The 27,889-nt window shown below is 43.0% G+C and overlaps 1 protein-coding gene across 1 annotated transcript; it reads left to right on the top strand.

Moving 5' to 3' along the window:
- Positions 1-102: 102 nt before the first annotated feature.
- VPS35 (VPS35 retromer complex component) lies at positions 103-26,933 on the top strand. Its single transcript, XM_080352229.1, has 17 exons — positions 103-155; positions 8,033-8,131; positions 9,363-9,459; positions 10,278-10,401; positions 11,853-12,035; positions 12,378-12,591; positions 13,330-13,413; positions 13,881-13,990; positions 17,054-17,150; positions 17,267-17,415; positions 17,919-18,126; positions 18,640-18,795; positions 21,220-21,342; positions 22,258-22,437; positions 23,601-23,840; positions 24,602-24,745; positions 26,030-26,933. Exons 1-17 carry the CDS (start codon positions 153-155, stop codon positions 26,207-26,209), a joined length of 2,391 nt encoding a protein of 796 aa, XP_080208355.1. The 5' UTR covers positions 103-152; the 3' UTR covers positions 26,210-26,933.
- The last annotated feature ends 956 nt before the right edge of the window (positions 26,934-27,889 follow it).

Genomic DNA, 27,889 nt, shown 5'->3' with positions numbered 1-27,889 from the left:
CGCCAATCGGCCTGGAGTAGAGCACTTCCTCGGAGCAGACCAATGGGGAGGCCGGGGAGCAGCGGTGAGGCGGGGTGAGGGGGCGCAGTCACATGACTGTGCGCGGCGCTGTGGGGAGTTGCTGGTGGGGGCCAGTCTGAGGCGGTGCGACCATGGTGAGGAAGCAGTGGCGGTGGGGCCGGGGCCAGTGGGGCTGGGGTCGGGGTCGAGGTCGAGGCTGGCGGTGGCCGCCGCCCCTGGGAGCCGGTGCCCGCCTCGGCCTGGCCGCTGCCGTGTGTGCAGGTGGGAGGGGTCCGGCCCGCGCAGCCGGTGGCCGAGGGGCCGGGCAGGGCCGGGCCGGGCCAGGCCTGGGCGCTCCCGCTCGGGAGCGGTGTCATTGGCTGCGCGGGGAGCGCGGAGGGCCGGGTGCTGGAGCCGGGCCCAGAGGCTGTCGCCTGGGCCGGGCCCGCCGTGCCCGCGGTTCCGTTTCCGCGGCCGGGCCGGGCAGGTCAGCGCTTCGCCGGGTCGCACCGTTTGCTGGTCGGTGCTTTAACTGGGGAAGCGCTGCCGCACTTGCAGTTAGAGCGTGCAGCATTTGAGCTGCCGCTTCTGCCTAGACCCGGCTTGGTGGCACTTGCAGCTGTGTCTCTGTGCTCTTGTCCCCGTTGCCCTGCTGTTCCTGACGGTCCTGAGCTGCCCTTTCAGACTGACCTGGTGAACCTCCCTTCCCCTCTGCAAAAATGGTGGTTTAGCACTGGTAGGCCTGGCTCAACAGAGTTGTTTTGTAACAAATGTTGGTGTTTATGAGAGAAGCAATCCTGAAATTTTAGTATGGAAATAGCTTCTATTGAGAAATGCTTTTCAATTTTTGACGAAAATAAGGGGACAATCAAGTTTCCTAGTAAAACTGAAAAGTGTACCTGTTTAGTGTATCTTGCGGTATTTAATATTTGATAAAATTTTAAGCAGTGCTTCTTATGATGATCACAGCAAATGATCAGCCCAACTGTGGAGGTCAAACAGCGCTAACAGTGTCTAGACAGTGACAGAAAACCTAACCAAATGCTTTATAAAGCAAGGATTGCACAGTTCCTAGGCTTTTTTTTTAAAGTTGTGCGTATGTTGATATAAGTGTGATGCTGTCCCTTCTTGGGGTGAGAGGGGAGCAAAACCTGTGAGGTTATTTGAAAGATGAATGGAAAATACTTAATTGGGTGATGAGAAATGCTCTGTCTACCTAGATAGCAGTCTCTGCCCCCCACATAAATACTTTGTGGTAATAATTTGCTGAAGAATGACACAACTTTCCTCTGCCTGTCACTTCAATAGGAACTGATACTAGGTAATTCAGAAAAAATAAGGGTATTAAATACAGAATAATCCTCTCTACCAAATTAGGTTCCACTGCCATTTCCTATGGTCAAACTTGGTTTAGACCTTGAAGTTGAATGTTCGGGTACCTTTGACAAGACTGATTTTAAGAGGACTTGGGCTGTTCTTGATCATCCCCTGAATAAAAAGTCCAGCTCCTTAATTCTCATTAATGGTTTGTGGTTTCCTGTGGCAGTAAGTACCAATTTAAACATGTGACGGATGTTTTATTCTCTCTGGTTCATCTGTGAGCTCCTATACTGTGAGATATGATAGAATTTCTAGGGTTGTCTTCAGTATTGCAGAGTAATGCTTCCTATAAGGTACAAAACGCATTTTTTGTTAATTCTGAGCAGCTCGATGACTTTTCCAGCAGAGCCTTGTGTGCAGCCAGGCCTGATCTATGCTTCTTCTGTAGCTGACCCATCTTTCTTTTGAAGTGTCTCAGTGATGACTGGCTGGTGTGTAATCCTAATAAAATCCAACTAAGAGAGTGCAGAAAAACCTCCTTGGGTAAATCTCATTCATTGTGGTACTAAACACAACCGTGGAAGCAAACAGAAGGAAAAGTAATATCTGGAATAGACTGTAAGCACATCGGTTATCTAGAGAAAAGTACTCGGAGATTAGAAGAAAATGCATTTTAGAATGGAACGGAAGCAAAACCTTCTACTCTGCACCCAGTTTGAGTTACCTATATCGCCAAAATAAAGCCATTTGGTAGGCTCTACATGCTTGCCTTGAATTCTGCTGTATTTCAGTACTCTGTCGCGCTGTTTCCTGAGTATTGCAGTTTACCAGGTTTTCAAGTTGAATGAGCATCTTAACTAGTTAACACATTTACCCAAAATAACTGTCTCCAGAGTGTGGCTGAATCTAAGGTGGGAATCTAAGTCTGAATCTTATGAAATCTTCCTGTGGATATGAGTGTTGGAAAATAAGTAAGTCGTGCCCAGTAGGTATAATGTTTACTTTGTATGTTCAAGAATAGTTGCTGGTATGAGGATAGGCATGATCCAAAGTAGTGTCTGTTGCTGTGATAATACACTTTTGTGATTGTTATCTGCAGGATAACTTGTATTACCCACTCTGATCAGCTGGGCAGTAAATTTCTTCCAACCTAGTTTAGGATTAAAAAAACCTTCTTTTCCAAGACATCTTACAGTTCACTAGCCTTCATTTAAAAACAAGACAAAGAAAAAAAACCGCCGAGAAATAAAAATCCACACACGAGAAAACCCACGCCAAAAGCCAGCTCTCCTCGCTCCCCTGCTGAATTCAGCTGATTGTTACTTCCATGACTTGCATGTGGTAACTTGCGGTAGTCTTTGCTTTGAAGCCAGAAAAAGGTTCTGGTGTCTTGCACTGAACCTGATAGTGCTGCTGAAAGGGGCAGGTCTGTCCTTGCTCACCTGCTTCCCTGTGGCTTCAGAGGAACAAGTTAGGGAACAAGTAAAGCAGATAACTGTGCACATCAACTCTCCTTTTGTCTTCAACATTTGCAGCGTATCTGATGGAGCTAAAGCTGAGGCATTGCTGAAGTCTGAATGGCTGCACAATTGCTATAAATTGCTTGTCTTGGCTTGATGCAAGAGTTTATACCTGTTGTATGTGCTGTGGAGAAGGCAGGATGGTCTGTGCCAGGATTATGTGCTGCTGCTTTCTTCCAGTGTCTATCTTCCACTTCAGAAGCCTGTGTTCAGGATTCTTGTTTATAGACTGGCAGAGGACTCTACAGCACAGTTGCATTTTTTTGATAAAATAACACTTGAAAATACCATCTTGCATTAGATTCTGAGTTTGAAGTGGAAGATACGGAGCATGCACAGCTTTATTCAACATTATATTTGACAGGAGAACTGGTTTCTAGTTTGGTGTGTACCCTGCTAACTGGCACTGGAGGCTTTTGCTGTATATTCTCTTCAAGTTCCTTAAACTTCAACCATATGTATCAGGATACATGTATCTTAATGTGATCTTGATAATAACCAGGTTGTGCGTGGAAACCTCTATGGTTGTGAAGCTGGAAGCAGCTTGCTTTCTGACATAGAAAAGGGCAAGCTGATAAAAATTCAGACTTTGAAACTGAAAAATGAGGAGGAGTTGGAACTGGTTTGGTGGTGCTGCTAAGATGTTTTCTCTTCGTGCAGGGGTAAAGCTGCTATAAACACCTCAGGTTGCTCCTATCTCGTGCCTGACTGTCAGGGTGGGTTATCTGGGTGACTCTCGTGCTGAGATTCTTTTCTGTAGACATGAAGTGCAGCCCCCTTGTAGTAAAGGCATCTTTTAGACCATTCACCTTCTCAGTCTTCAGTCAGAACAGATATGAATGGAATTTGACGTGTAACTTCCCTGATGTTTGCTGGAAGGATTATTCAGCCAGCCAGTCTAGGAGGTTCCTCCAGTGCCTTGACGATAACTTTCTGATGCAAAAGGTGGAGGAGCCAACTAGAAGAGGTGCGCTGCTGGACCTCATCCTCACTAACAAGGAGAGTCTGGTTGAAGCAGTAAAGGTTGAGGACTGCCTTGGTTGCAGTGACCATGAGATGGTGGAGTTCAGGATCTTGTGTGGCAGGAAAAGAATAGCAAGCAGAATTGCAACCATGGACTTCAGCAGGGCAAACTTTGGCCCTTTCAAACAATTGCTGGGGGAAATCCCATGGGTAAGGTGGCTTGAAGGTAAAGGGGCCCAAGATAGTTGGGTAGTGTTCAGGGACTGCTGCTTCCATGCTCAAGATCAGAGCATCCCGACACACAGGAAGTCAAGGAAGGGAGCCAGGAGACCTGTGTGGTTGAACAGGGAACTGCTGGGTAAGCTCAAGTGGAAGAGGAGAGTTTACAGATCATGGAAGGAGGGGCTGGCCACTTGGGGAGAATATAAGGCTGTTGTCAGAGGGTGTAGGTAGGCAACTAGGAAAGCTAAGGCCTCCTTAGAATTAAAGCTGGCACGAGGGGTCAAGGACAACAGGAAGAGCTTTTTCTACTACGTGGCAGGTAAAACTAACACCAGAGGCAATGTAGGCCCACTGATGAACGAGGTGGGTGCCCTGGTGACAGAAGATACAGAGAAGGCAGAGTTACTGAATGTTCTTTGTCTCTGTCTGCTCTGCCGGAGGCTGTCCTGAGGAGCCCCGTACCTCTGAGGCCCCAGAGGAAGGCAGGACAATGGAGGAGATGCGTGAGTTAATGAGGACTGGGTTAGGGAGCAGTTAGGCAATCTGGACATCCATAAATCCATGGGTCCGGATGGGATGCGCCCACGGGTGCTGAGGGAGCTGGCTGATTTCATTGCTGGACCACTCTCCATCATCTTTGCCAAGTCTTGGGAGACGAGAGAGGTGCCTGAGGACTGGAGGAAAGCAAATGCCACTCCAGTCTTCAAAAAGGGCAAGAAGGAGGACCCAGGTAACTATAGACCGGTCAGCCTCACCTCCATCCCTGGGAAACTGATGGAACAACTTATCCTTGGTGCCATCTCAAGGCATATCAAGGATAAGAGGGTCATTAGGGGCAGTCAACATGGCTTCACCAAGGGGAAGTTGTGCTTGACCAACCTCATTGACTTTTATGCGGACATAACAAGATGGATGGATGATGGCAGAGTGGTGGACGTGGTCTGCCTTGACTTGAATAAGGCATTTGACACAGTCTCTCACAGCATCCTCACAGCTGAACTGAAGGAGTGCGGTCTGGATGATCGGGTAGTGAGGTGGACTGTGAACTGGCTGAAGGGAAGAAGCCAGAGAGTCGTGGTCAATAGGGCAGAGTCCAACTGAGGCCTGTATCCAGAGCAGTGCCTCAGGGGGCAGTACTGGGGCCGGTATTATTCAATATATTCATCAATGATTTGGATGAGGGAATAGAGTGACTGTCAGCAAGTTTGCTGGTGACACTAAGCTGGGAGGAGTGGGTGACACTGGAAGCTGTGCTGCCATCAGAGACCTGGAGGGCTGGGTGGGGAGAAATTTAATGAAATAGAGTCTTGAATCTGGGCAGGAACAACCCCAGGTTCCAGTGTAAGTTGGGGAATGACTTATTAGAGAGCAGTGTAGGGGAAAAGGACCTGGAGGTCCTGGGGCCAGCAGGGTGACCATGAGCCAGCACTGGGCCCTTGTGGCCAGGAAGGCCAATGGTACCTGGGGTGGGTTAGAAGGGGGTGGTCAGTAGGTCAGAGAGGTTCTCCTGCCCCTTTGCTCTGCCCTGGGGAGACCACACCTGGAATCTTGTGTCCAGCTGTGGCCCCTCAGTTCCAGCAGGACAGGGAACTGCTGCAGAGAGTCCAGCGCAGCCACCAAGATGCTGAAGGGAGTGGAGAATCTCCCTTGTGAGGAAAGGCTGAGGGAGCTGGGGCTCTGGAGCTGGACAAGAGGAGACTGAGGGGGGACTCATTCCTGGGGATCAGTATGGAAGGGGGGAGTGTCAGGAGGATGGAGCCAGGCTCTTCTGGGTGACAGCCAGTGACAGGACAAGGGGCAATGGGTACAAACTGGAACACAGGAGTTTCCACGGAAAGATGAGAAGAAACTTGTTGGGGGTGAGGGTGTCAGAGCCTGGCCCAGGCTGCCCAGGGGGGTTGTGGAGTCTCCTTCTGTGCAGACATTCCAACCCGCCTGGACACCTTCCTGTGTAACCTCATCTGGGTGTTCCTGCTCCATGGGGGGATTGCACTGGATGAGCTTTTGAGGTCTCTTCCAGTCCCTGACATTCTGTGATTCTGGGTTTTTTCTGTTCCTTGAAAGTCCAATCTGTTATGGAATAAGTAAGGTTTAGTGATTACAGCAAAGTTCTGCTGGTGAAATGTGTTTGCTTCGCAACTGGAGGTTTTCTAGGGTTAGTAGCTATTGAATTGCCTGGGAAAGAGGGTCGGCTAGTCATGGCTACTGCATTTGCCTTATGCTGAAATAGTTTTTTGGAAGACATGCACTTTATGTCATTATTGAGAGAGCTTTGTAAGAGTTGCAGTCACGCTAATTAGCAGAGGTATTTTTTTTCTGTTGACTAAATAAACTGATTGATTAGTTATTTTGCATGGTTTGAATATTACTGAGGCACATTCAGTTGCAGAAGTGTTGGTTGGAAGGAAACTTTGTCTCATATAACCTCCTGCTTGAAGCAGGATTATCACCAGTGTTAGATCAGGTCAGCCTTGGTTTTGTCTAGCTGTGTGATTCAAGCCTTCAAGGGCAGTTTCACTGCTTGTTTGGGTGAGATCAAGGCAAGAACGGTATTGCAGAGCACAGTCTGTTTTCTGTATGTGGAAAAGGACAGTGGGAAGGGCAAGGGGGAGATACTTGTTAGTGACTCTCATTAGGGAGGTTCCCATTACAGAACAAGAACCCAATTACTTGTGGGACAAAACAGAGTGTGCCAAGGCTACAGCGCTCTATAACCATTAAGTTGCTTTTACACTAAAACCTCTCTCTTTTAATCAGACCTCCATTTTAATCTCAGTCATCAAAAGATGCTTGTGGACACTCCAAGCGTGGGGTGTGTGGGAGAAGCTCGTGAAGATGTGGTTTCCAGGAGCGCTAGGATGGTGTAATTCATGGTGTGCTAGCTCGTTGCTCAGATTTAGTTAAGGAGACCACACACCTTCTGAACAAACTGAACATGTATAAATAGTTGAGAATTTACTGAAGCTGCAGGCTCAGAGAACCTGCTGCGCGAATCACTGTGTATGCGGGATTTGTCAAGACTAGAGAAGATGTAATTGGGACACAAGATCAATGCTTTTGTCTCTGTCAATATTTCGGAAAGGCCATCTGAAAGCAAACAGCAAGGTTGGGAGAGGCTGGGAGGCTCTGGTGAGGGGTTGGAGTCTGGGCCTGAACTATAGGTGGCTGGTGCTGTGTGGTTTTGAGGAGGAGACTGGTGGCCAGTAGGGTCTGGGTAAGGACATTGGGACATCCCAGGGTGTGACAGAGATGCTCATAGAAACTAATTCATTGATCTGGTGGAGGGCAGGGAGCAGCTGCAGTAGGAGAAGGTCTGTTATAGCAGTGTTGGGTTATCTAAGGCTGTAAGCAACAGATTTAATTAATATTAGAAGTAAAGGTGAAGGATGTTGAAAGTTTAGTTGAGAATGTGCCTCTTTGAGGAGAGAGAAAGAGGGCCACTTGGACGAGCAGAGGACATGGAGAGTTGTTGCTTCTCTTCAGTTTTTCTCTTCTGCAAGTTGCTTCTACCTTCTGGAAAGCACTGTGCTCTATCCTTTGCTTGTCTGAAACTTGTCCTTGTTGTTGGCTCAGGTAGCAGTTAGTAAGAACTTGTGAGGACAGGAGAGCATGTGCTCTGGGCATTGCTCTGAAGCTCCCTGGAAAGGTGTAACGATGCTTCCTCTCACCACGGTGCTGTCTGTGTTCTCTTGAAGCTTTTTCTTGCCAGTTACTTACACTGGATTCTTGACCTGTAAATATTAAATGGCAAAAGTTGACACTGTTCTGTCCCCATGGCTTTGCGTTCCATGAAGCAATGGTGCTCAGAGGCTCCACACAGCCTCTGTCCTCCCTGCCCTCAGGTTTGAGCGGAGTGCTAGGAACTTTCTGCCTTACACATCCCACAGCTATTTCTGTGTCAACTTGTGAGGGGTCACACTGCATTGTGTTCTAAACGGTGGGAACCCAGTTTGAATCAAGTCGTAAACAGCTTCATAATAATCATGGAGTTCTGCTTTTTCTTCCAGCCAACAACACAGCAATCTCCTCAGGATGAACAGGAAAAGCTCCTGGATGAAGCCATTCAGGCTGTGAAGGTGCAGTCTTTCCAGATGAAGAGATGCTTGGTAAGAATGCGACTTGTTAAAATGCAGCAAAGCTTCCTGTCTGCTGGAAGTAAAACAGCAAATCAATACTAATCTCTAGTGCTGTGGGGATACTTAACCCTTTATGTATCCTTGTGGCAGAGGCTTACCAAATAAATGAGGCGGCTACTCAATGAGAACGAGCCTTGAGTATTCTTTGAACGTACTTTCTTGATTTTGCTCCAACATTTGACAAGATAAATTATAAAGATGCACCTTTATAATTTATGTGCTTGCATTTAAATATGCCTAAGCTGAGAACAAGCCCACCACTTGACATCAGGATAAATTTTGTAGGGATTAATAATAGACTGATGCATGAATTCTGTTGTGACTGGAAAACAGCATTGGCTAGGGTTGTACTGAGATCTTGAGCTCTTGAAATTGTAATGTATTTTTATTTGGAGAAACTGCTTAAAGTTGCAATGAAAATTTAAATATTCCCATCTATTTTCAAGTGGCTAGCCAAGCTAACTTTGTTTGCAGCTACATGATAGTAGCAAGACAGGCAACACCTTTCCCAGTTGGATACTCTGTGGAATGCTTTGGAAATCTTTGATGCAGCTGTAGCTGTGCTTTTCACTACTCTCTGTGACTGAGTGGGTGACCCCAACAATTCCTTCTGTTCTTCCCTAAAACTTAATGCTGCTTCTTATGATGTGTTGAACAGGTTGTAAATTAGCGTTTTGTCTTGTATCCTGACCGTTGGTCATATGCATTGTAACTCTACATGCAGCCCAATAAACAGTGTGTCTTGGTGAGGTGTTGCTCTTGAGTGGGAAGAGGAGTCTGGTTCTCAGAGGGCTCCGCTGACTGTGCGGATCCTCTGTCTGTCAGATTTCTGGGCAAAACAACGGACCAGATGGGGGAAGGGGGAGTGGAACCAGCTCTGTTTTGTTTGATGGATAGAATCCGAGTGGTGGGTGGGGATTTCTGCAAAAGCAAAATTTCCTTTTAGTGTTTTGTACCATTAGTGTTACATATTATTACTGTAGCTCTGTATTAAGATAAGCCTTCTTACAACCTTCAGGTATAATGTTCCACTTTCCTAGGATGGGCAACGTAGTAAAAGCTACATACTAATTCACTTGGTTTAATTAGATTGTTCACACATTTGCGTGCTTTTTTAGAAAACTGAAAGTGTAGCTTTCTAAAATACTGTAGTTGCCTAGTATTATTTCTTACAAGCTCTTATATTTTTCTTCCTCTAAAGGACAAAAACAAGCTCATGGATGCTCTGAAACATGCTTCCAACATGCTTGGTGAGCTGCGGACTTCTATGTTATCTCCAAAGAGCTATTACGAGCTCTGTATCCTTTGAAGAGAAAGTGAATGGTTGAAATGTTGAATTTGGAATGAAACGCTCATCTCCTTTTTTTTTTTTCGTACAATGACGTCTTGTCAGTCTCAGGTATTTACTAGCGCTTTTCTCCTTGTTACTTAGTTATCTGGATATATTGTAGGAGAGTATACATTTATTTGGTCACTGTGTAAGTTCATCTTTTCCCTTTGGTTTAAAGCAGGTCTTTAATGTCTTCCTTTGTGAGCTTACAGAAGTCTAGTTCTGTGAAAATACCAGCTCTGTAAAAGTTATGCTTGCAGTATGTTAACCTAAAATCTGTAAAACCAAGTTATTTTTTGCCATTCGTTATTACCTTGGCTTCTGACCATAAGTCAGTGCCTTGATGTATTTACTTGTGCATACTGAGGTATCTGAAGAAGGCAAGGCTTTTCATGAGATTTAGGAGTAAATGTGAATATATTCACATACTACTTTCTCCATGTGTGGATTATATTCTTTTGTGGCACATAGTATGGCTTAATTTCAAATAGCCTGTTCAATCACATTGATTTGCTTGCCATTTTGATTTAGGTGTGTGGTGGTGGTTTTTTTTGTTTGTTTTTTTCCCCTCTCTCTCTCCTTTCCCTAATATGCTAAAAAATGACAGTTGAATGCTTGGGATTAATTTTGCATATTTATCCCAGTAGTGTTTATTGTTTCAGAAGTACTGCCTACTTGGGCATGATGGCATTTGGTACAGTGTCTTTCTTCCTTGGTGCGAAGGAGCAAATGACTGTCAATCTGTTGTAGACAATCTAATTTAAAATCCTTAACTCAGACCAAAAGACATGGCAATTTCTGATGAGCTACACTACTTGGAAGTCTACCTGACAGATGAATTTGCCAAAGGAAGGAAAGTGGCAGACCTTTACGAGCTAGTACAGTATGCTGGAAATATTATTCCAAGACTGTAAGTGTGTATATGTTAGGCTTTGGTGTGGGTTGTTTTTTGTTTTTTTTTAATGCTGAATAGTGGTCAGGCTTTGGGTTCAGATAATGATTGCTTGACGCAAGAATTCAGTTTGCAGTGGTGAACGTTATTTCTGCATATCTGAAGAGTGGATTGCGATGAGGCTTTTGAGATGTATGCCAAGGGTGCAGCTGCAGAAGGTCAGGTCTTCCTGCCAATGTGTTGGGTTTGCACATGACCAAGACAGAAGCTCTTTGATCTGGAATAAAGTCATCTTTTGGGTAAAGAGCTGGTCAGTGGAAGGTTAACCAAGTACCACACTCTGATCGGTGAGATTGACTATACTTTTATTAACTAATTTGTACCTGAGGATCTAGAGCTTAGATCCTCACGCACCATAGGTGCTTTATAAGCATCTGTCTCTTTGGAGAGTAAGAAGCGTGAGAGAAGGAAGCAAAAAAATTCTGTAACTTAATTCTTAAAAGCTTTGTGTTTCTGAATATGTTGTTTTTTTTGCTATGTGTTAGCATGCTAGAGGTGATACTGGAAAGCTTATCTTTGTATATGTGACTGTTAGGCTGGAGTAGATCTTCTAGCTGTTCAGCCTTGGGACTCAAATTTTGCTTGATACTGCAGTTTTTAGTTCCTGAACTTAAGTTCATGCCAGGAAGAGGCTTTGGAGACACCAGGCTGCATCCTCACACAGTTCTGGGGTTTTGCTAATGAATACTACAATGGCTTTGCCCCTTTGCCTAAGCATTTCAGTTGGCTTTCTGTCTGCTTGGAGCAGATTTTGGTTCTCCCTGATGAACACCTCTGGTACTGCCCTGGCAGTTCTGTACGCACCTGTTCATGAAGCAGAGAAGCATGTAGGTAGGGGCTGAGGCCTCTAAACCAAATATGTGAAGGTTCTGAGCATTTTCTGTTTTTTCTTTTAAGCTGAAAGAGAGCCCAGGTATACCAGAGCACCAGTCCTTTGCACCATGTGTGTTCCTCCTGCCTGTTGCTTAATAAAGAGATGCTGAAGGAATGAGTACAGACCTGGGAATTTCCAAGGGCATAAGATCTGTCCTGCTGGACCACCGCGTGAAAGAGGCTTAACTGCTTCACCAGAATAGGTTCCTTATCTATATATACCAGAGCTAGTTTCCAGCTTAGTGGAGTCTTGGCAATATAGCCAAGCTGGTCTGAGAGCATTCGGAACGTGACGCATTTACACACTCTTTGTATAAAGTAGCGTAATGAGGTTGGGTGGCTGCTCAGACTTGCTGTGCTCTGTAGCAGAGTAGAAAAGGAGTTGAAAGCTGACTACATATCCAAAACTATGGGACCTAGATGATATTTTATTTCTGTGCTTTAATAATGCTGTCAGGATGGAAGAAAGGAACTGCTGTCTTTAAGTGTGGTGTTGCTACTTTACACTTTATTGTTTGATTCTGTGCCTTTTTCAGGTATCTCCTGATAACAGTAGGTGTTGTCTATGTGAAGTCATTTCCACAGTCCAGGAAAGATATTTTGAAGGACCTGGTGGAGATGTGCCGTGGAGTACAGCATCCTCTTAGAGGCCTCTTTCTTAGAAACTATCTCCTGCAGTGTACCAGGAATATCTTACCAGATGAAGGCGAGCAAGCAGAGTAAGATAAATGGGCAATAGCTTTTAAAAAAATTGTTTTTAACAGGACATATTTGAATTTTCTGTATGACTTTATTCATGTTTGAGAGAAGTAGATACATTAAAACTCTGTAGATTTGAACTCTGTAGACTTGACAGGTGTTTTGTCCGTTAACTTTAAGAATTCCCTTCCATAACTGAGATTCCTTATAAATGAGGACAGAAACCTTTCTTGCAAACCCAGATATCCCACCACACGCTTCCCCACCCTCCTGCTGTCTTAAAAATTGCATGTTCATGGGTGACTGGAAGCGTGAATACCTCTGACAAGCTTTTCCTGTTCCTAACCTGTTCTCCATTGCAGTGAAGAAACCACTGGAGACATCAGCGATTCGATGGATTTTGTGCTGCTGAACTTTGCTGAGATGAACAAACTTTGGGTGCGAATGCAACACCAGGGCCACAGTCGGGACAGAGAGAAAAGGGAGCGAGAAAGGCAGGAGCTGAGAATCCTCGTAGGAACAAACCTAGTTCGCCTCAGTCAGCTGGAAGGAGTTAACGTGGAGCGGTACAAGCAGGTGGGATGTCTGTCCATCCTTTCTGTCTCCTGTTACTTTTTCCAAATGAAACCTGTTGGGACTTTCAGATGAGCAGCTTGAAGTGTTAGAGCTATTCTAAAAGTTCAATAACCCTGGTGATTCCAGAGCTCTCCACTTGAGGAGAACTTCTGAATGCTGGTGAAGCTGTGTCATGTGTTTTACGACTAAGGACCTGGCTCATGCATTTTTCCTCTAATCTCATCTGTAATGCTGACAGGAAATTTGAAGACTTTCCTTCCTGATTCTCATTTTATGTATAGAATAATGAGTTGGTTTAAGGGATGTCTACACATACAGTGTTCTGTTAAATGAAGCTATGCTTCCCAAAGCGAAATGACAGTCAAGCAAATTACGTTATTTAAAAGCCTGTCCCTTGTAAGTTCTACCATATGGCTGCTGAAAACTGTTTTGAGTGGTACTGTTGAGACCCCGAGTAGTAGTCTGTGGCAGCAAAGCTGGTAGCACTGACTTAGCAAAGCAAAGCTTGCAGGTTGTAGAGTGTATGAAAGGGACAGATGTCGGAGACCAGCAGATTTTTTTTTTTTCTCTCGAGGATGGAACTGCTGAAAACTGGAAGTTCTGATAAGAAAGACTTCATGTAAAGAATAAGCTGAAAGATCTTAGAAATACTACTCTGTTTGGATTAAATGCATATGTCTGAATATAAACTTAGAAAGTAACGATAAAATCACTGCAAGACTCTTTTTCCTGTTCCAGATTGTTCTGCCTGGAATACTGGAGCAAGTTGTAAACTGCAGAGATGCTTTAGCTCAGGAGTATCTCATGGAGTGCATCATCCAGGTGAGTGTCTTCAGTTCAGCTGCACAGATGGGACGCGGGGACACTTGCTCCTATACTTCTAGTCAGATTCAGGCTAATTTCACCTCTTCCTCATGAACTGGAAAACTTCATCACTGGGACTCTTACACAGTGACTTGTCCCATATTGTTTTTTAGCAGATGGGCAAAGTGGAGACGAATCCGTTTTGTGCTCCTTCTGTTGCAGAAGCTTGTAAGCATCTGGGCAGCAGTGCCTGCAGGATTAATTGTGATGGAGAGCTTGGCCCTTGAGCTACTGTTTGTCTTGCATCTCTTGCTTCATGCATTTACCCAGTCAGGGGCAGCTTGGGGAACCCTAAAGCATTTGTAGACCAGACAGCCGCATGGTAAATACGGGCTGCTTTAGAATGACTCTGTCGAATTTTTACTGCTGTGTAACAATGGGCAAATTCAATTTATAACTTGATGACTATTGATCTAAAACTTCAGGTTTTCCCAGATGAATTTCACCTCCAAACCCTGAACCCATTTCTCAGAGCCTGTGCTGAACTACACCAAAATGTGAATGTGAAAAATATAATTATTGCTTTAATTGACAGGTGAGTGACCAAGGGGGTGGAAATCGGCTCAAAGTTGTTTGTGTTGTGCACAAGCAGATGATAATTCTTCTAGCATTGGAAAGCTTTCAGTTTTTCATTATAATTTAACTTCACTGTTTCCATGTCTCTGTATCAGCTGTAATTAAGGCTGTGAAGAATATTATTTCTATAGCTTCTGCTCTGTGGACTCTGCCTTTACAGCTTCCAATGAAACCTGTGCTAAGGACCAATTCAAACTTGTGAACAGATTAAGCCAGGAAACAACCCATTTAGTGTTGACCAACTTCACGTTTCTGCGCTGACAGCCATATCGGTCACAGGCCACTCTTGAGCACTTGAAGATACTAATGGCTCATCATATGTCAAGGATACTTTACTGTGCAGTTTTGATCTTCAGAAAGGAGCTAGTAGGAAATGGAACTACCTTCTCAATTTATAGTTTCTCACTAGCTTCCTGCATGTTCTCGCCAAAGTGTGTTTTTCCTGCTGCTTAAAGTTGCTTGCAGGGAATGAAAACATGGGAGAAATTGAAACGAGAGTTTTGATTTGTATGCTGAAAGGGATCAAGACAGATTATCAGTGAGTACCTGTAGTTCCTCACTGCACAGAGGCGGTGCAGTCACCTGGCTTCTGAGCCTCAGGAGAGCCTTGTCCTTGCATTTGTGCACAAATGTGTTCCTTTGCACGGCTGCTTCATGCACCAGTGCACGGACTCCAGTTACCTTCAGGATCCTGGATCCCACTGGCATTCAGCCATGAGTGGAGTTGTTGTGGCTGTTTCTTTATCTTCTCTAATGCCTGGAGAAGGAGCACATGCATTATCCATGACTGCTATAACTTAGGATCTTGAATTTTTTACTTACCAAATCCGTAGTTTGTTTTCTCCAGATTACAGCAGATCTCTTGGTTCAGATCATGTGTCTTGTTGGAGTATTTTCCAGTATTGTGAATTTGGCAGGAAAGCAGCTCTGTCTTCATCCAGAAGTGTTCACAGAAATTCATTGGTTTCCCTTAACTTCCTGCCTTGGATGAGATTTTTCATAATTTTGTTAGCTAAAAAAATAAATTAAAAGATCCCAAGATGCATTTGCAATAACAATCTAATTTCTGAAACTGTCTACCTTGGGACTATTTCAATAGAGGTCACAAGGTCTTTTGCTGGGTTCTTACGTCAGTGTGTAGTGATGTAATTATTGCAAGAAGGCTTTCCTTGTGTAGCTTTTGTGATCCTGTCTGATTAGAGGACTTGAACCACCTTTGGCACTACCTGCACAGTAAGTTTGCTGGTTTTACTGCTACAACAGCCAGCAACTGATGTTGCTGGCAGTTCCTTGGGCCACTACCAGTGTCTCCCAGAGCCTTCCCGTTTGGCTGGAGCACAAGGGGAAAGAGGTGGCGGTGCGATGATTCTCTTCTTTGGAGTATGGCGATTTGTGGTTTTGACTGTAATATTACTGCAAGTGTTGGAGGATATCAGTGGATCGGTTCTTGGAATCCACACATGTAGGGTAGATGTTGCTCTCATGTTTGCCTTGGAGTTGTTGGAAGCAGTTGTATGTTACCCTGTTTCCCTCAAAATAAGACCTACCCCAAAAATAATCCCTAGCACGATTTTTCAAGGTTTTTGAGGATGCTTGAAATGTAAGCCCTATTCCAAAAGCAAGCCCTAGTTACAGTTCATTAAAAAGTCAATTTAAATTGTGTCCAGGCAGCTATACATACATCTTTTGGAGAAAAATTGTATAAGACCATGTCTTATTTTTGGGGAAATGGGTTATGTGTTTCAGTATTGTGTAATTAACACACAAGTCTGTGTCATACAGATAGTGCTTGTTGCATTTTTCATCTTTATTTCAGCTCGCAGGGGATAACTGACACTGAACATCCATGACTGCTGAGGGAGCTTGTGTAGCTTTAGTCCCAGTTCCCCTGGGTCTTTGCTGCTGCAGGAATCTTCCTGCAAATAGTCTTACTGGTTTAGGATCTTTCTTGACTTACTAAACTGTTCATAGCTTTTAATTATGCTGCCATCTGCCTGCAACTTGATCAGACTTTGTCGCATGCTGCCTTATCCTCTGAGCTGCTGCCAGGAAAAGCTGCCTTGTCCCTGTGAGTGATTGTTCTTGGCTTTAGAAAGTCTGCTTGTTACCACCCTGAGGAAATCTAAGAGTAGTTCAATGTCTCTGTCTGGCGGTGAAGTTTTTTGGCACCTCAGCCTTTTCTTACCTTCTTTGTTTTAGACTCAAAGTTGATTCAGAATCAAAGTGTAGAAACCCTGTAAGAAATAACTTCAAAAATGTTAATCAGGTGCCTTTTACTAAATATTTTTGTAGGTCTTTCTCTAATTCAGACTAGAATAATACCTTTATTAGAAAGCAAAGGTAGCAATGCTGAGCTTCCTATAGTGATTCTTATGTGTGTCAGCTTTCTGCAGAAATGGGAGTTGCTCTGACTTTCTCCTGTTGTAGAGAAATGTAGTTCTGCAGTGTCTTTGAGATGCTTGCTGGATAGCAATCTCTTGCCCTTTTACCCCCTCCCCCGCAAAAGGTATTCTTTTCCATTTAAAATTTACTTTGCTTTTTGTGAACAGCAGAAGTCCCAAATACGTTGATCTCTCTTTGTTTGGAGACAAAGCATAGTTAAGTCAGCATAATTCTTCTGTTTTTCCTCTGGACACTGTTCTGTGGAGAATGCTACTTGATGTCTAACTGCAGTAAGATCACTGAATGGATGCAAGATATTTGCTCTTCCATCAGTCTCCTCTGTACCTCTTTATCTGCTGGAGAGAGCAGAACACTTGCTGCTGGGTGAAGAACGTGGATTATGAAATGCCCTTCTTGCTCTTTCTTCACCTTGCCATCTCTGGCAGCACTCCTTTCCAGGACTGATATTTACCAAGCTCAGTTGCTTTTAAGGCTTCTAACATCCGTTAATTTCCTTCTATAATAGAGCTTGCAAATACACCTGAAGGACTTGCTTTTTCTGCCACTGTCTCTTTCTGGTGTGTATCTGAGGAGTGGAAAAACGATGCTGACCAAGCTGCTTTCCTTGATCTGTTCCCAGGTTAGCTTTATTTGCACATCGTGAAGATGGACCTGGTATCCCAGCAGATATCAAACTGTTTGACATCTTTTCACAGCAGGTTGCTACTGTCATACAGGTATGCCGGGTATTCTTGCGTGCAGTTTTGGTGTGTGTGTTTTGTTGTTTTTTTTTTTTTTTTTTTTTGCAAAGTTGTGTGGTTTTATATCAACTCAGTGCTGTCTTAAATTTCAGTCTCGCCAGGACATGCCCTCGGAGGATGTGGTATCTTTGCAAGTTTCTCTCATTAACTTGGCTATGAAATGTTACCCGGACCGTGTTGATTATGTTGATAAGGTGTTGGAGACAACTGTGGAAATATTCAACAAACTTAATCTGGAACAGTAAGTTAATGTCTCTCACCTTTTCTCTGGAGTGGCAGTGAATACTCTCAAATCCTCTACATGGCACCACATACAGCAAGATAGCAAAGAGACATTCTTTGGATGTGTGAAATTACTGCTTTTGGGCCAAGCAATGGGGGATCATGATAAACTACTAACTAATCAGGTCTTGCTCACCTGTGCATAAATAGCACTGTGTAGCTGCACAACGTGCGTGCCAGTCTGGGTGGAGTTATTATCTGTTCATCCCTTACAGCACTCTAGAGTTCTGCTCTTGCTGAATTTGCAACCACAATCTCTGCTTTGGCCATCCACAACTTACAAACAAGCAGTTTCCACCATACAACCTCGGGAGCAAGATATGATGTGTTTTGATACTTTCCTATCTCCCTAGCAGCAAGTTGCTTAGAAGTTGTGGTATACATCAGAATTGATATTGACTTCAAATTTGCGTATGTGTGAACAATGGATTAATTATGGGTTTTGGATATCTTTTCTTTTAGTATTGCAACAAGCAGTGCTGTTTCGAAGGAACTGACTAGACTTTTGAAAATCCCTGTTGATACTTACAACAATATCCTGACAGTTCTGAAACTAAAACATTTCCACCCACTCTTTGAATACTTCGATTATGAGTCCAGGAAAAGCATGAGTTGTTACGTGCTTAGCAATGTGTTGGATTATAACACGGAAATTGTGTCCCAGGAACAGGTATGACATAAGTTAACTTGAAATTCTAAGTATTTAAACTACTGTTTGAAGACATGAAAACACAGTCAGTGACTTCATTGCTTTGTTTCCTGGCCGGTGTGCCCCTGCCTCACCATCTTAGTAGCACACGCTTTATCCCACTTGGTAATTGTTCCACAAGTGTTCTTAAATATCTTGTCTTTGCACATCCTACCTCAGCTCACCCTAGAGACTGCTTCTGTTGGGTTTGAACAAAGATCCTGAATCCCCTTAAAACTAGACTTGTTGCCTAAAGAAGGCCGGATAGTACTTCTGGAATCTGAATTTCCTCTGTACTGCTACGCTGTCACACTTTTTGCTAAGAAGGGCCCTTCTTCAGGGAGTAAGGCAAATACATCCTAAAGTATCACGAACTAACAGGCTTTTCTAGTGCTTTGTCTGCACTAGCAATGGCTGTACAGATACTCCCAGTTGCTGTCAACTGATATGTATGGACTACTCCTGTTTGAACAGAAGTTGTCTTGCCTTTGACAGGTTGATGCGATCATGAATTTGGTATCTACGCTGATCCAGGATCAACCGGATCAGCCTGCTGAAGATCCTGACCCTGAGGACTTTGCTGATGAGCAGAGTCTTGTGGGAAGATTTATTCATCTCCTCCGTTCAGATGACCCTGACCAACAGTATCTGGTATGGCAATCAGCGCTTCTGCTGCTCGTGCTCCCTGAACTGCATTATTTACTGTATGAGAATTTAGCATAGCTGGGGCATCACTGCTCTGGCACTACAAACTCAGTAGAAAACAAGAAAACATTGTGTATGATAGCTTTGGAGGTAGTGCAAGATGTTTTTATTTGGAAAAAAACAGGCAAGGACTTGAAAGCATTTGTGGATTTAAACTTTTCATTATATAAGGTGGCAGTTTGGATGCAACTATTTTAGTTTGTGGTAACTCTTAATAACATTGACAACTTCATATAACCATCTATCCAAAAAGCAGCAAGTGGAATTTGGAGCAGTGTGCCATTTGCATTCTCTTGGTATCAAAATACACAACAAAGCTCAGAAAACACAGCTAATATGTTTGACCTCAGGGATTTTAATTAGTGTGGGTTTAGGATCTTTGTATAGCATGTAGTATATTGCTGCTTAGTGGTTACAAATTATTTCCTCTCTGCTTGGTCTGTCCTTCGTAGCAGATTTTATATGGCCTTGAAACTTATGCATTAAGTAGGTTGTAACAGTTTGAGTTGATCCATCAAAGTGTTATGTAGCTCTCTGATGTTAATCTGCTAATTCTGCCTTTAGTTTATTGCAAGGTTAAATGATCTCCCTAAATTGAGAGGTGTATGTTGGGCAGAGGGATGTTCTGTCTATGCAAAATCCCTCGGAGGAGCGGGCAGGAGATGAGCTGGAGCCGCAGGCTGTTCCAGATGTGCAGCAGCTGGAGTTGGCGCTGGTCAGAGCTCTGGTGCAGTTTGTGCACATGAAACCATGGGCTGAGTCTGCTTTAAGTTGCAGTCCTTATACCATATAAACAGTCAGAACAGACCAATGTAATTTGTTTCAAGAACTATACAGGTTGGTTTTTTTTTAGTTTTTATTTAACCCAAAAGGACTTTGCATAGGTAGAGACATCAAAGCTGTTTTGCAAAACTTGTGGACATCACGCTGGCTCTTTTTCCTTGGCTAGCAGTGCTCAGCTTTAATCAGATTGACCACCTTTAAATGCCGTCATGGGGCTGGTCAAATTACCTTTTGGCTAGAATTCTGTAAGCTACTTCACACCTTGTGGTAAAAATGCTTAATAGCTTCTTGATGAGCATCATGAATACTTTTATCAAATTTTCCTGTGTTACAGGAACAGTAGGAAAAAATTGGAGACAATGGGATTTTCACAGCTCTTTCACAGTGTCTGGCTTTGAAATCCCATTTCAATCACTTCCGTACAGAATGTGTCATTTAAACACCTTAATGCATTACAAGCCCAAGTGGTTAATACAGTGTATATGTACAGATTTATATTTATTCAGGTTATTTACATGTATGCTAGATGTAATCTAAAGATGTATGCAGGGTTGGACACTGAGCTTCACTTGTAGTGCTTGTTTCAAAGTGGTGATGGGACTGCTATGAGCAGAAAGCAAGGTGATACCTGGCTGTAGGAACTACCCGTCTTTGTTCTGACACTTAACAAAAATAAAGAACCCATGTTTTAGCTCTGATCTGTAATAAATTTTCTGAAATTTGCTTTCGGAAGCTTTAGTGTAAAATATGGCATGTCTGAGGTTTTGTTCCCATTGAAAGGGAGTCAGGCTCTTAGAAACAACAAATGTCATGTTTGCCTTGCTTGGAACAGATGGATTTATCTTCTGAAACCTGGAGTTCTTGCTGTTCCTGAGAATTCTGGTTATGAGAATACATGAGTAACTGTATCAATAGACAGAAATAATACCAGAATAAGGGAAAGGGGAGAAGGTAATGGTACAAACGAGTAAAACTCTTTAGCCCCTCTCCTCAGGTTTAGAACAAGGGCAGTAGACAGAGAAGCATCACGTTTGTGTGGTGTGTGCAGCTTGTGCTCGAAACTGAGCAGCTGAGCACAATGGAAAACTGCAGATGGGGAAATGGCGAGCACTGCCAGAATGTGGCACTAGAGTCTTTCAGAGTATGAGAAGCCTTATTGACTGACTTGCGTGTTTAGTTTCATGAAACTTGATGTCTTACTTTCTTACAGGCTACTGTAAGAAGAATAGCACTTCTTGTAGCTTCAGTTGAGTTGAGGACAATGTATTGCACGTCATTATTAAATGCAAGCTCAGGCAACTTACATCTCGCTGCACAATCAAAAGTAGTATCTGCAGTTCATATAGTGCAAGTGTTGCCTAACACTTACTAAGCAGCTGCAGTTTGGGCAGATACCACATAAAAATCTACAGAGACTGCACAAATTTAATTCAAGTAAAGCAATTTGTATGTAGCCTCCTGAAAATACTGTAATTTTTCTAATGCTAACACCATGTCTTTCTGATGCATTTGTTCCATAGAGTGCAGATTAAGTTATAGATGCAAATAACATAAGAATTCTCTAAGCTTACAGTGCTTCTGTTTTAGATCCTAAACACTGCCCGGAAACACTTCGGTGCAGGTGGGAACCAGCGTATTCGTTTTACGCTGCCACCCTTGGTTTTTGCTGCATACCAGCTTGCTTTTCGCTACAAAGAGAACTCCAAAGTGGTGAGTTGACCTCAAGATAACTCTGGTATACTTGCCGGTTTTTTGCTTTCTTAAAAGTGCATTTTGTCTGTCTCTGGTATCTTAAGACTTGATAGAGAATAGTAGGGGTTTTTTTGCTTGAGGTGTGAATGCTGTCTGGTTTAAGGAGGACTTTTGTCAATTACTATTGAGGATCGGTGAAGGCACAAATTGGCCGGTTTGTTTATTCGTGAAGGTGACTGATGTGTTTTCATGTGGAGACCAGAGAACTAGGACACTGCAAGTGATAGCATGAAACTGATTTAAATCTGGATATTGAAATTCATAAAGTTCTAAATCTGTAGCTTTACTATCTTAATGTGTCTAAAAGTAAAGGCTTCTTTGCAGATTAACTTCTCTGATAGTTGCAAAATTGCACACTAAACCACTCACTGATCCATTTTGCCCCTTTAATGCTTTCTGATTGAGACAGCTTAAATATGTATTGTCCCTTATTGTGGGGAAATAAGTTAAAATGCTGTTTGTTAAAACACTCCTCAAAATGAATGTTTTCAAATTCTCTTCTGCTTCTCGTTGATGCTGCAGATGGAATAGGATTTTTCTCTCCTTAACTAATGAGGCTTTTGCTTAGTTATGTTGTAAGTGTAGCTGTGGTAACTGCAACTCAATGTAGGCTTCTGAGAAAGGTTTCTATGAGCTGGTAGGAAAAATGGATGTGAGCTTTTTGTACATGGAAGAAATAGTTTGTGAACACCCACCGAGGTCAACACAGTACTGCTAGGGTACTCACTGCTGGAATATTGCAATAAATCAGTGGCTGGAGCAGCATGCAGAAGACAAGAGACTGGAGCACTTAACAGATTTCATTACAGTTTAGATTTGATTTTGCTTACAGCACTAGTCTTGTTCAAGCTTTGACTTGTTTCACTTCTGTAGGATGACAAATGGGAAAAGAAGTGTCAGAAGATCTTCTCGTTTGCTCATCAGACCATCAGTGCTCTGATCAAAGCCGAACTGGCCGAGCTGCCTCTCCGTCTTTTCCTACAAGGAGCGCTGGCTGCGGGAGAGATCGGCTTTGAGAATCATGAAACCGTGGCCTATGAATTCATGTCCCAGGTGAGTGTCCAACTATTACAGCCACTGTCCTGTGCTACCTTAAATTTGGCTTGGGTAGGTTTCCTGATCATTAAAGCATCTGAAATGACAGCTAATGCTATTAGGTGGGAACTCCTTCATTCTTGCTTCCCAGGCTGCTGTGGTATTAAGTTCTGTTGCTACTGGGATTAAGCTCTGTTGAATACTCAGTCTGACAACATGTGGTATGTTGCAATGCTGTCTCCTACTCATCATGTAGTAGGTTCACTGGAGGAGTGTGGCTTTCTCAACATAAAACGCTCCTTCGCTGGTGTTGGGACTGCTGCCCAGCTCCTGTTACCTGGTGTTGCCCTGACCACAGGCACTCTTTGAAGTTCTCTAAAATTTGCCGTGTTCACAACTGCCGTGCTGGGCTTTGCTATTTAAAACTGAAACCTGTTATGAACTACTCAGAAAATACACTTAAACCTGTAAATTAGACTTATCCTTACTTGTTACAAAAACCCTCCCATCCTCCCCATTGGAAGAAGAACAAATGTATTTAATGTTATCCATGTTGCACACTTTTTCCTAATCTTTCCTCTAATGCTGCTACTAATGCGTGTTCTAGAACTGAGTTGCTGATAACCTCAGCCTTTCCTCACTGTCTCGTATCAGTTACCGCTGTAGCACAATTCTGAACATGAGAGCAGCGTGACAATTACGTACCTTCTACGAGAGATACGGTTCACAGTTGTTGATCTCATGTGTTCTGTGACCCATATAGCAGCAGTGCAAGTGCTCTTCTTGCCTCCTCTGTGGTCACTGACCTACCACTCAACTTGTGTTCTACTGCTTTGTGTGTTCCAAAGAATCAAATCCTCTTGAGGGACTATTTCCACTGCTGAAGTTGCATATTTGAGCAGATGCTTGAAATCAGGAAGAACTCAATCTTCAGCTTATATGTAGGATCACATTTGTTTACTATAACCACTTAAGTATTTCTTGCAAGACTTACTTCCACTCTGTGGATTTAACTTGATTTTTGATGCTCTCAATGAAAGATCTTCTTTCCTGCCTGAAGCTTTTAGGAAACATAAAACTGGACACTTCACTGCCATGTCACTTGGCAGATGTGATCTGTTGTTTTTTTTCTGATGTGTTCTGAAGTGGTGATTAAGAGTTTTGTTTTCTCCCTTGACTAGGCCTTCTCTCTATATGAAGATGAAATCAGTGATTCGAAAGCGCAGCTGGCTGCAATCACCTTGATAATTGGGACGTTTGAGAGGATGAAGTGCTTCAGCGAGGAGAACCACGAGCCTTTGAGGACTCAGTGTGCGCTGGCAGCCTCCAAGCTCCTGAAGAAGCCTGACCAGTGCCGGGCTGTGAGCACCTGTGCCCATCTGTTTTGGTCTGGCCGAAATACTGACAAGAATGGAGAGGAGGTAAGAATAAAGCAGCAGAAGACATCCTAGTTCAGGAACGTAGTTCTGCCTTTCTTCTGAAGGCACTCGCTTCTAAAGTAGATCTATCATTTAGTGATTGTCACTGTTTATTGCAGGGTGACTCCGGCAGGACTTGAGCCTGGGAAGCTGTAGCTGTAGATTTGATTGGAATGTATTCTAATATGTGAAGCTTCTAAATCTCACTGCAGTGTAAGCTGCGTAGATACAAAAATGGGGAAAACTCAAATTTAAGGGTTGAAGTACTGTGCGGGCTTTGCAGTGTCAACTAGTTTAAGGCTGGCTGTCGAAGTACAGTCTGCATTCTGCATGTGTTTATTATGGTAGCTGCGTTTGCACGTGAACTACTAAACTTCCAAATTAAAGACACAAGTTGTTGAGGTTTAAAAAAAAAAGTTGTGTGTTCTTCAGAGCTTGTCCCATAAGCTGTTGTAATTATAAAGAGCAGTGTTTGAAACCCGTTTCTCAAAGTATCCATCAGTGTACATATTTCAAAATTGAGATCATCGGAATAATAATGATGGCGTTCAACAACTATTCATGTTATGCTTGATTTAACAAAACTTAAAATTGGTGGCAGTCAGGAAAGGTAAGCTTTCAGTGCCAGCTTGCTCTGCACAGTTTGTGTCATTTGTGTTTCTGTGGTAGACCACCAGGAAATGCCATGTATGTGCCAAGCCAAGAGATACTGGAGCTTCCTGAGGTTCTTTTATTTCTTGTAACTTTAAAGTTTTTCCTTATAGCTTCATGGAGGAAAAAGAGTGATGGAATGCCTCAAGAAGGCTCTGAAGATAGCAAATCAGTGCATGGACCCTTCTCTGCAAGTCCAGCTTTTCATAGAAATTCTGAATAGATACATCTATTTTTATGAAAAGGAAAATGAGGCGGTGAGTGGAAATGCATTCTTTCTGTTCTCTCTCTTTCTTAAAGAGCATTTCTTTAAGATCTTCATTCATACTTATACCCCAAATCATAGGTCTCTTCAGCTTGCTCTGTAGTCTCTCGTGAGAGGCACAAGTTCTGGTAATAACAACATAGTTGTCAATTCCTGATGTGCTGATAAAACTGTGGATAAAGCTTCATTCTTCATAATGGGGGAAACATCAAACATTTGCACTTTAGTTATGACCTTAAATATTGTGAGACTTGGATACTTGAAACATTTATTAGGTCAAAACTTACTAGGACTTAGATGAGAAAGCAGTAAGATTCGAACTTTAGAGGTACCTAACCTAATATGTACATAAGGAAAAGAAAATTCTTCCAGCAGTTCAAGATCACCGAGTGGACCACAAATGGTTGGGATGAGCTTTGATCTCAAAAACCAGATGTGATGTCTCATGTACCGTCTTAAACTCTGCATCTGAAATCTGACATAGCAGTTACCCTGGACATTTTCTGTTGGTAGATAATTAGCACATGTGTCCAGTTTGAAAAAGCTGCTTGGTCAAGTAGAGATCAGCATCCCATCTGGTGTCATCATTTGATCAAGAACAAACGTTAATGAATACCCTGTAATTCTGAGAGAATGTCTAAAGAGATTTTTAGGGATTTGCTGACTTTCCAGGAACTCAACTGGCTTCCCACTAGAGTAGTGCTCTAGTAAAGGAGATACTTTGTCTGATGGAGATGAAAATAAAACTTTACATCTGCCAAGTGCTTGGAAATGCAAGAATGGTCTCTGGACGGAGTGGTGGTTGCAGCTCACCAGTGCCGGACGTGGGCAGCCGTGCTCTCCTGGCTCACGATTCAGTCACTAGGAACAACTTGCAGTTGCTGTCGTAACTGACTTATTCTGTCCTAACTTAAGAAACAGATTATTTTAGAGAGCATAGGCAACCTGATGAAGTGCTTGCTTTGTTTAAGGCTTGTTAAATTTGTATTGAATAAACTGGAGAGAAATGCTGTGGTAAAAGTTACAGAGCTATCAGGTTAATGATATCTTGCCATTTGGTGGGATTGGGGGACTTCCCCCAAACTCTGCTATCAGAATAGTCCTGTGAGGAGCAAGAGAAGGCAGTCTCCAACAGTGTGGCTTTATGCTGTCTTACCAATATTTCTAAGAACTGTTCAGATACCAATAGTTTACAGACAAGTCTGTTAAACTAATGTCTATGTACATATACGGAGGTCTTGTTAATGACTTCTGTTCTGTTTATGTTCTCCTGTAGGTGACAGTTCAGGTTTTGAATCAGCTTATACAGAAGATAAGAGAAGATCTCCCAAACCTTGAGTCTACTGAAGAAACGGAACAAATTAACAAACACTTTCACAACACACTGGAGCACTTGCGCTTGAGGAGGGAATCGCCAGAATCTGAGGGGCCAATTTATGAAGGTCTTGTTCTTTAGGGAGATAAACACTGTACTTATTTCTTTTCATTTACATACCGTATGTTTTTTTAAGATAGATTCATAGGTTGTGCCTTTCAGAAATGTCAAGTTACGTTAACGTCTATGTGTTCAGTCTGGCACTTCAGACACTTGTGTTGAGTACTCTAACAAATTGGGAAGGTTGGACCAGCAGCTCTGGGTTGGATCAGTCAGCATGGCCCAAACTTGCTTTGAAATCCATGTGACATGTCAGGCTCTTCTGGTTCCCATTGCTCCTCTGTCTGTTCACTGTTGCTTCTGTAGCACTAGAGTTCTAAACTGGCAGTGACTGTCATCTGAAACTGTGTCTGATCCTTATGGAGCATCAGATTTTTGGGATTATTGTATGTCAGATTCCGCTTGCGCTTTTCTTTTAATGCAAGTTAAGACTAAGTGTAATATTTTTCCCTAAAAACTATAATATATTAATGCATGTTTGGAGAGTTTTAAAGTACCATGTTCAAAAACAGAAGTTATATTTTGCATATTAAGGCTCTGTGACATTAAGTGAGGGCCAGTACTGTGCACAGGGCATATTTATCAAGATAATTTTGTTCCAAATAGTATAAAAATAGAGAAATTGCAATCTATATAGATATGTATAACCTTCTTTACTGTAAATTTAGGGGAAAATGCATTACACAGTTTCTTCAGTATCATGGTTTTGCACCAGTGAAACAATAAAATTGCTATTAACACCTGATGTTTCATGTTTCTTCAGAGCCCACTATTGAACCCACTGACTAATGCTGATCCTTCTGATAAAAGCAAAGGAACTTCTGGTTTGTAGGGACAGAAAAAAAACCTGGCCAAGCTGGGAGGCTGCCAGCATCTGTAACGTAACATTTTATCATTCAAACCCAGTGTTTTTCCAGATGATGCTGAGATGGCATGTTCACATTTCAGAATGCTTTTATGACATATCTTGAGAGTGCGGTGGGGAGTCCTGCTGGCCACGCGCTCTGTGCTGGAACCTGATGAAGCTGTAGGAAATTAGGCAGTAGAGCAATTCCAGTGGCAACTCCTGTGCAGGCAGCTCTTGGCTGTGAGGTAACGACAGTTGCTGAGAGCTTTGAAATGCATGTGTTACCTGAAGTGAATGCAGCGTTCTAAAGCTGATGGACCTTCCTTACTCCCAGAGTTGGCCACTGTTTTGAAAATTGTCCTGGCTTGACTAGATAGAGAATAAGACTCTTGGCAGGAGTATCTGATAATTTAGTGCTGCCTGTTACAATGAGGTCATTGGTCTGCTGATGTGTAAGCCTGGCTTGGAGGGGAGGAAGAATCAGAAGAAAATCTACTGGCTTTACTTGCCCAGTGGTGTAATTAAGGGTACTCAGAAATGTTAATGTTGCCCCGTATCTGTTGATGGTCTTCCTCTGAAGAGAACCATTGGGCTGATGGTTTCGTTTTAAAACATCCACAGCAAAACATGATGATCGTGTTCATGTACATAAATTCACGTAGTAGGGATGTGCCCTCCTAGTTTACAATACCATGTTTGTTTAATCCTCAAGGTCAGTCTTTGTAACTTAGGAAGTATCTTTGAATAATGGCTTTGCAGTTTCAGCTGCAGTTACCCAAATGTTGTAGGCTTGTGCTTTTTTTCCATGTACCATGTGCTAAGGCTACAAAGTTAGGACTCTTCCACAATTCTTA

This window comes from Nesoenas mayeri (assembly GCF_963082525.1).
Source record: "Nesoenas mayeri genome assembly, chromosome: 12".
In the NCBI taxonomy this organism is placed as follows: Eukaryota; Metazoa; Chordata; class Aves; order Columbiformes; family Columbidae; genus Nesoenas; species Nesoenas mayeri.
The sequence above is the reverse complement of the archived record's forward strand: the minus strand, read 5'-3'. Positions and strand labels throughout refer to the sequence as shown.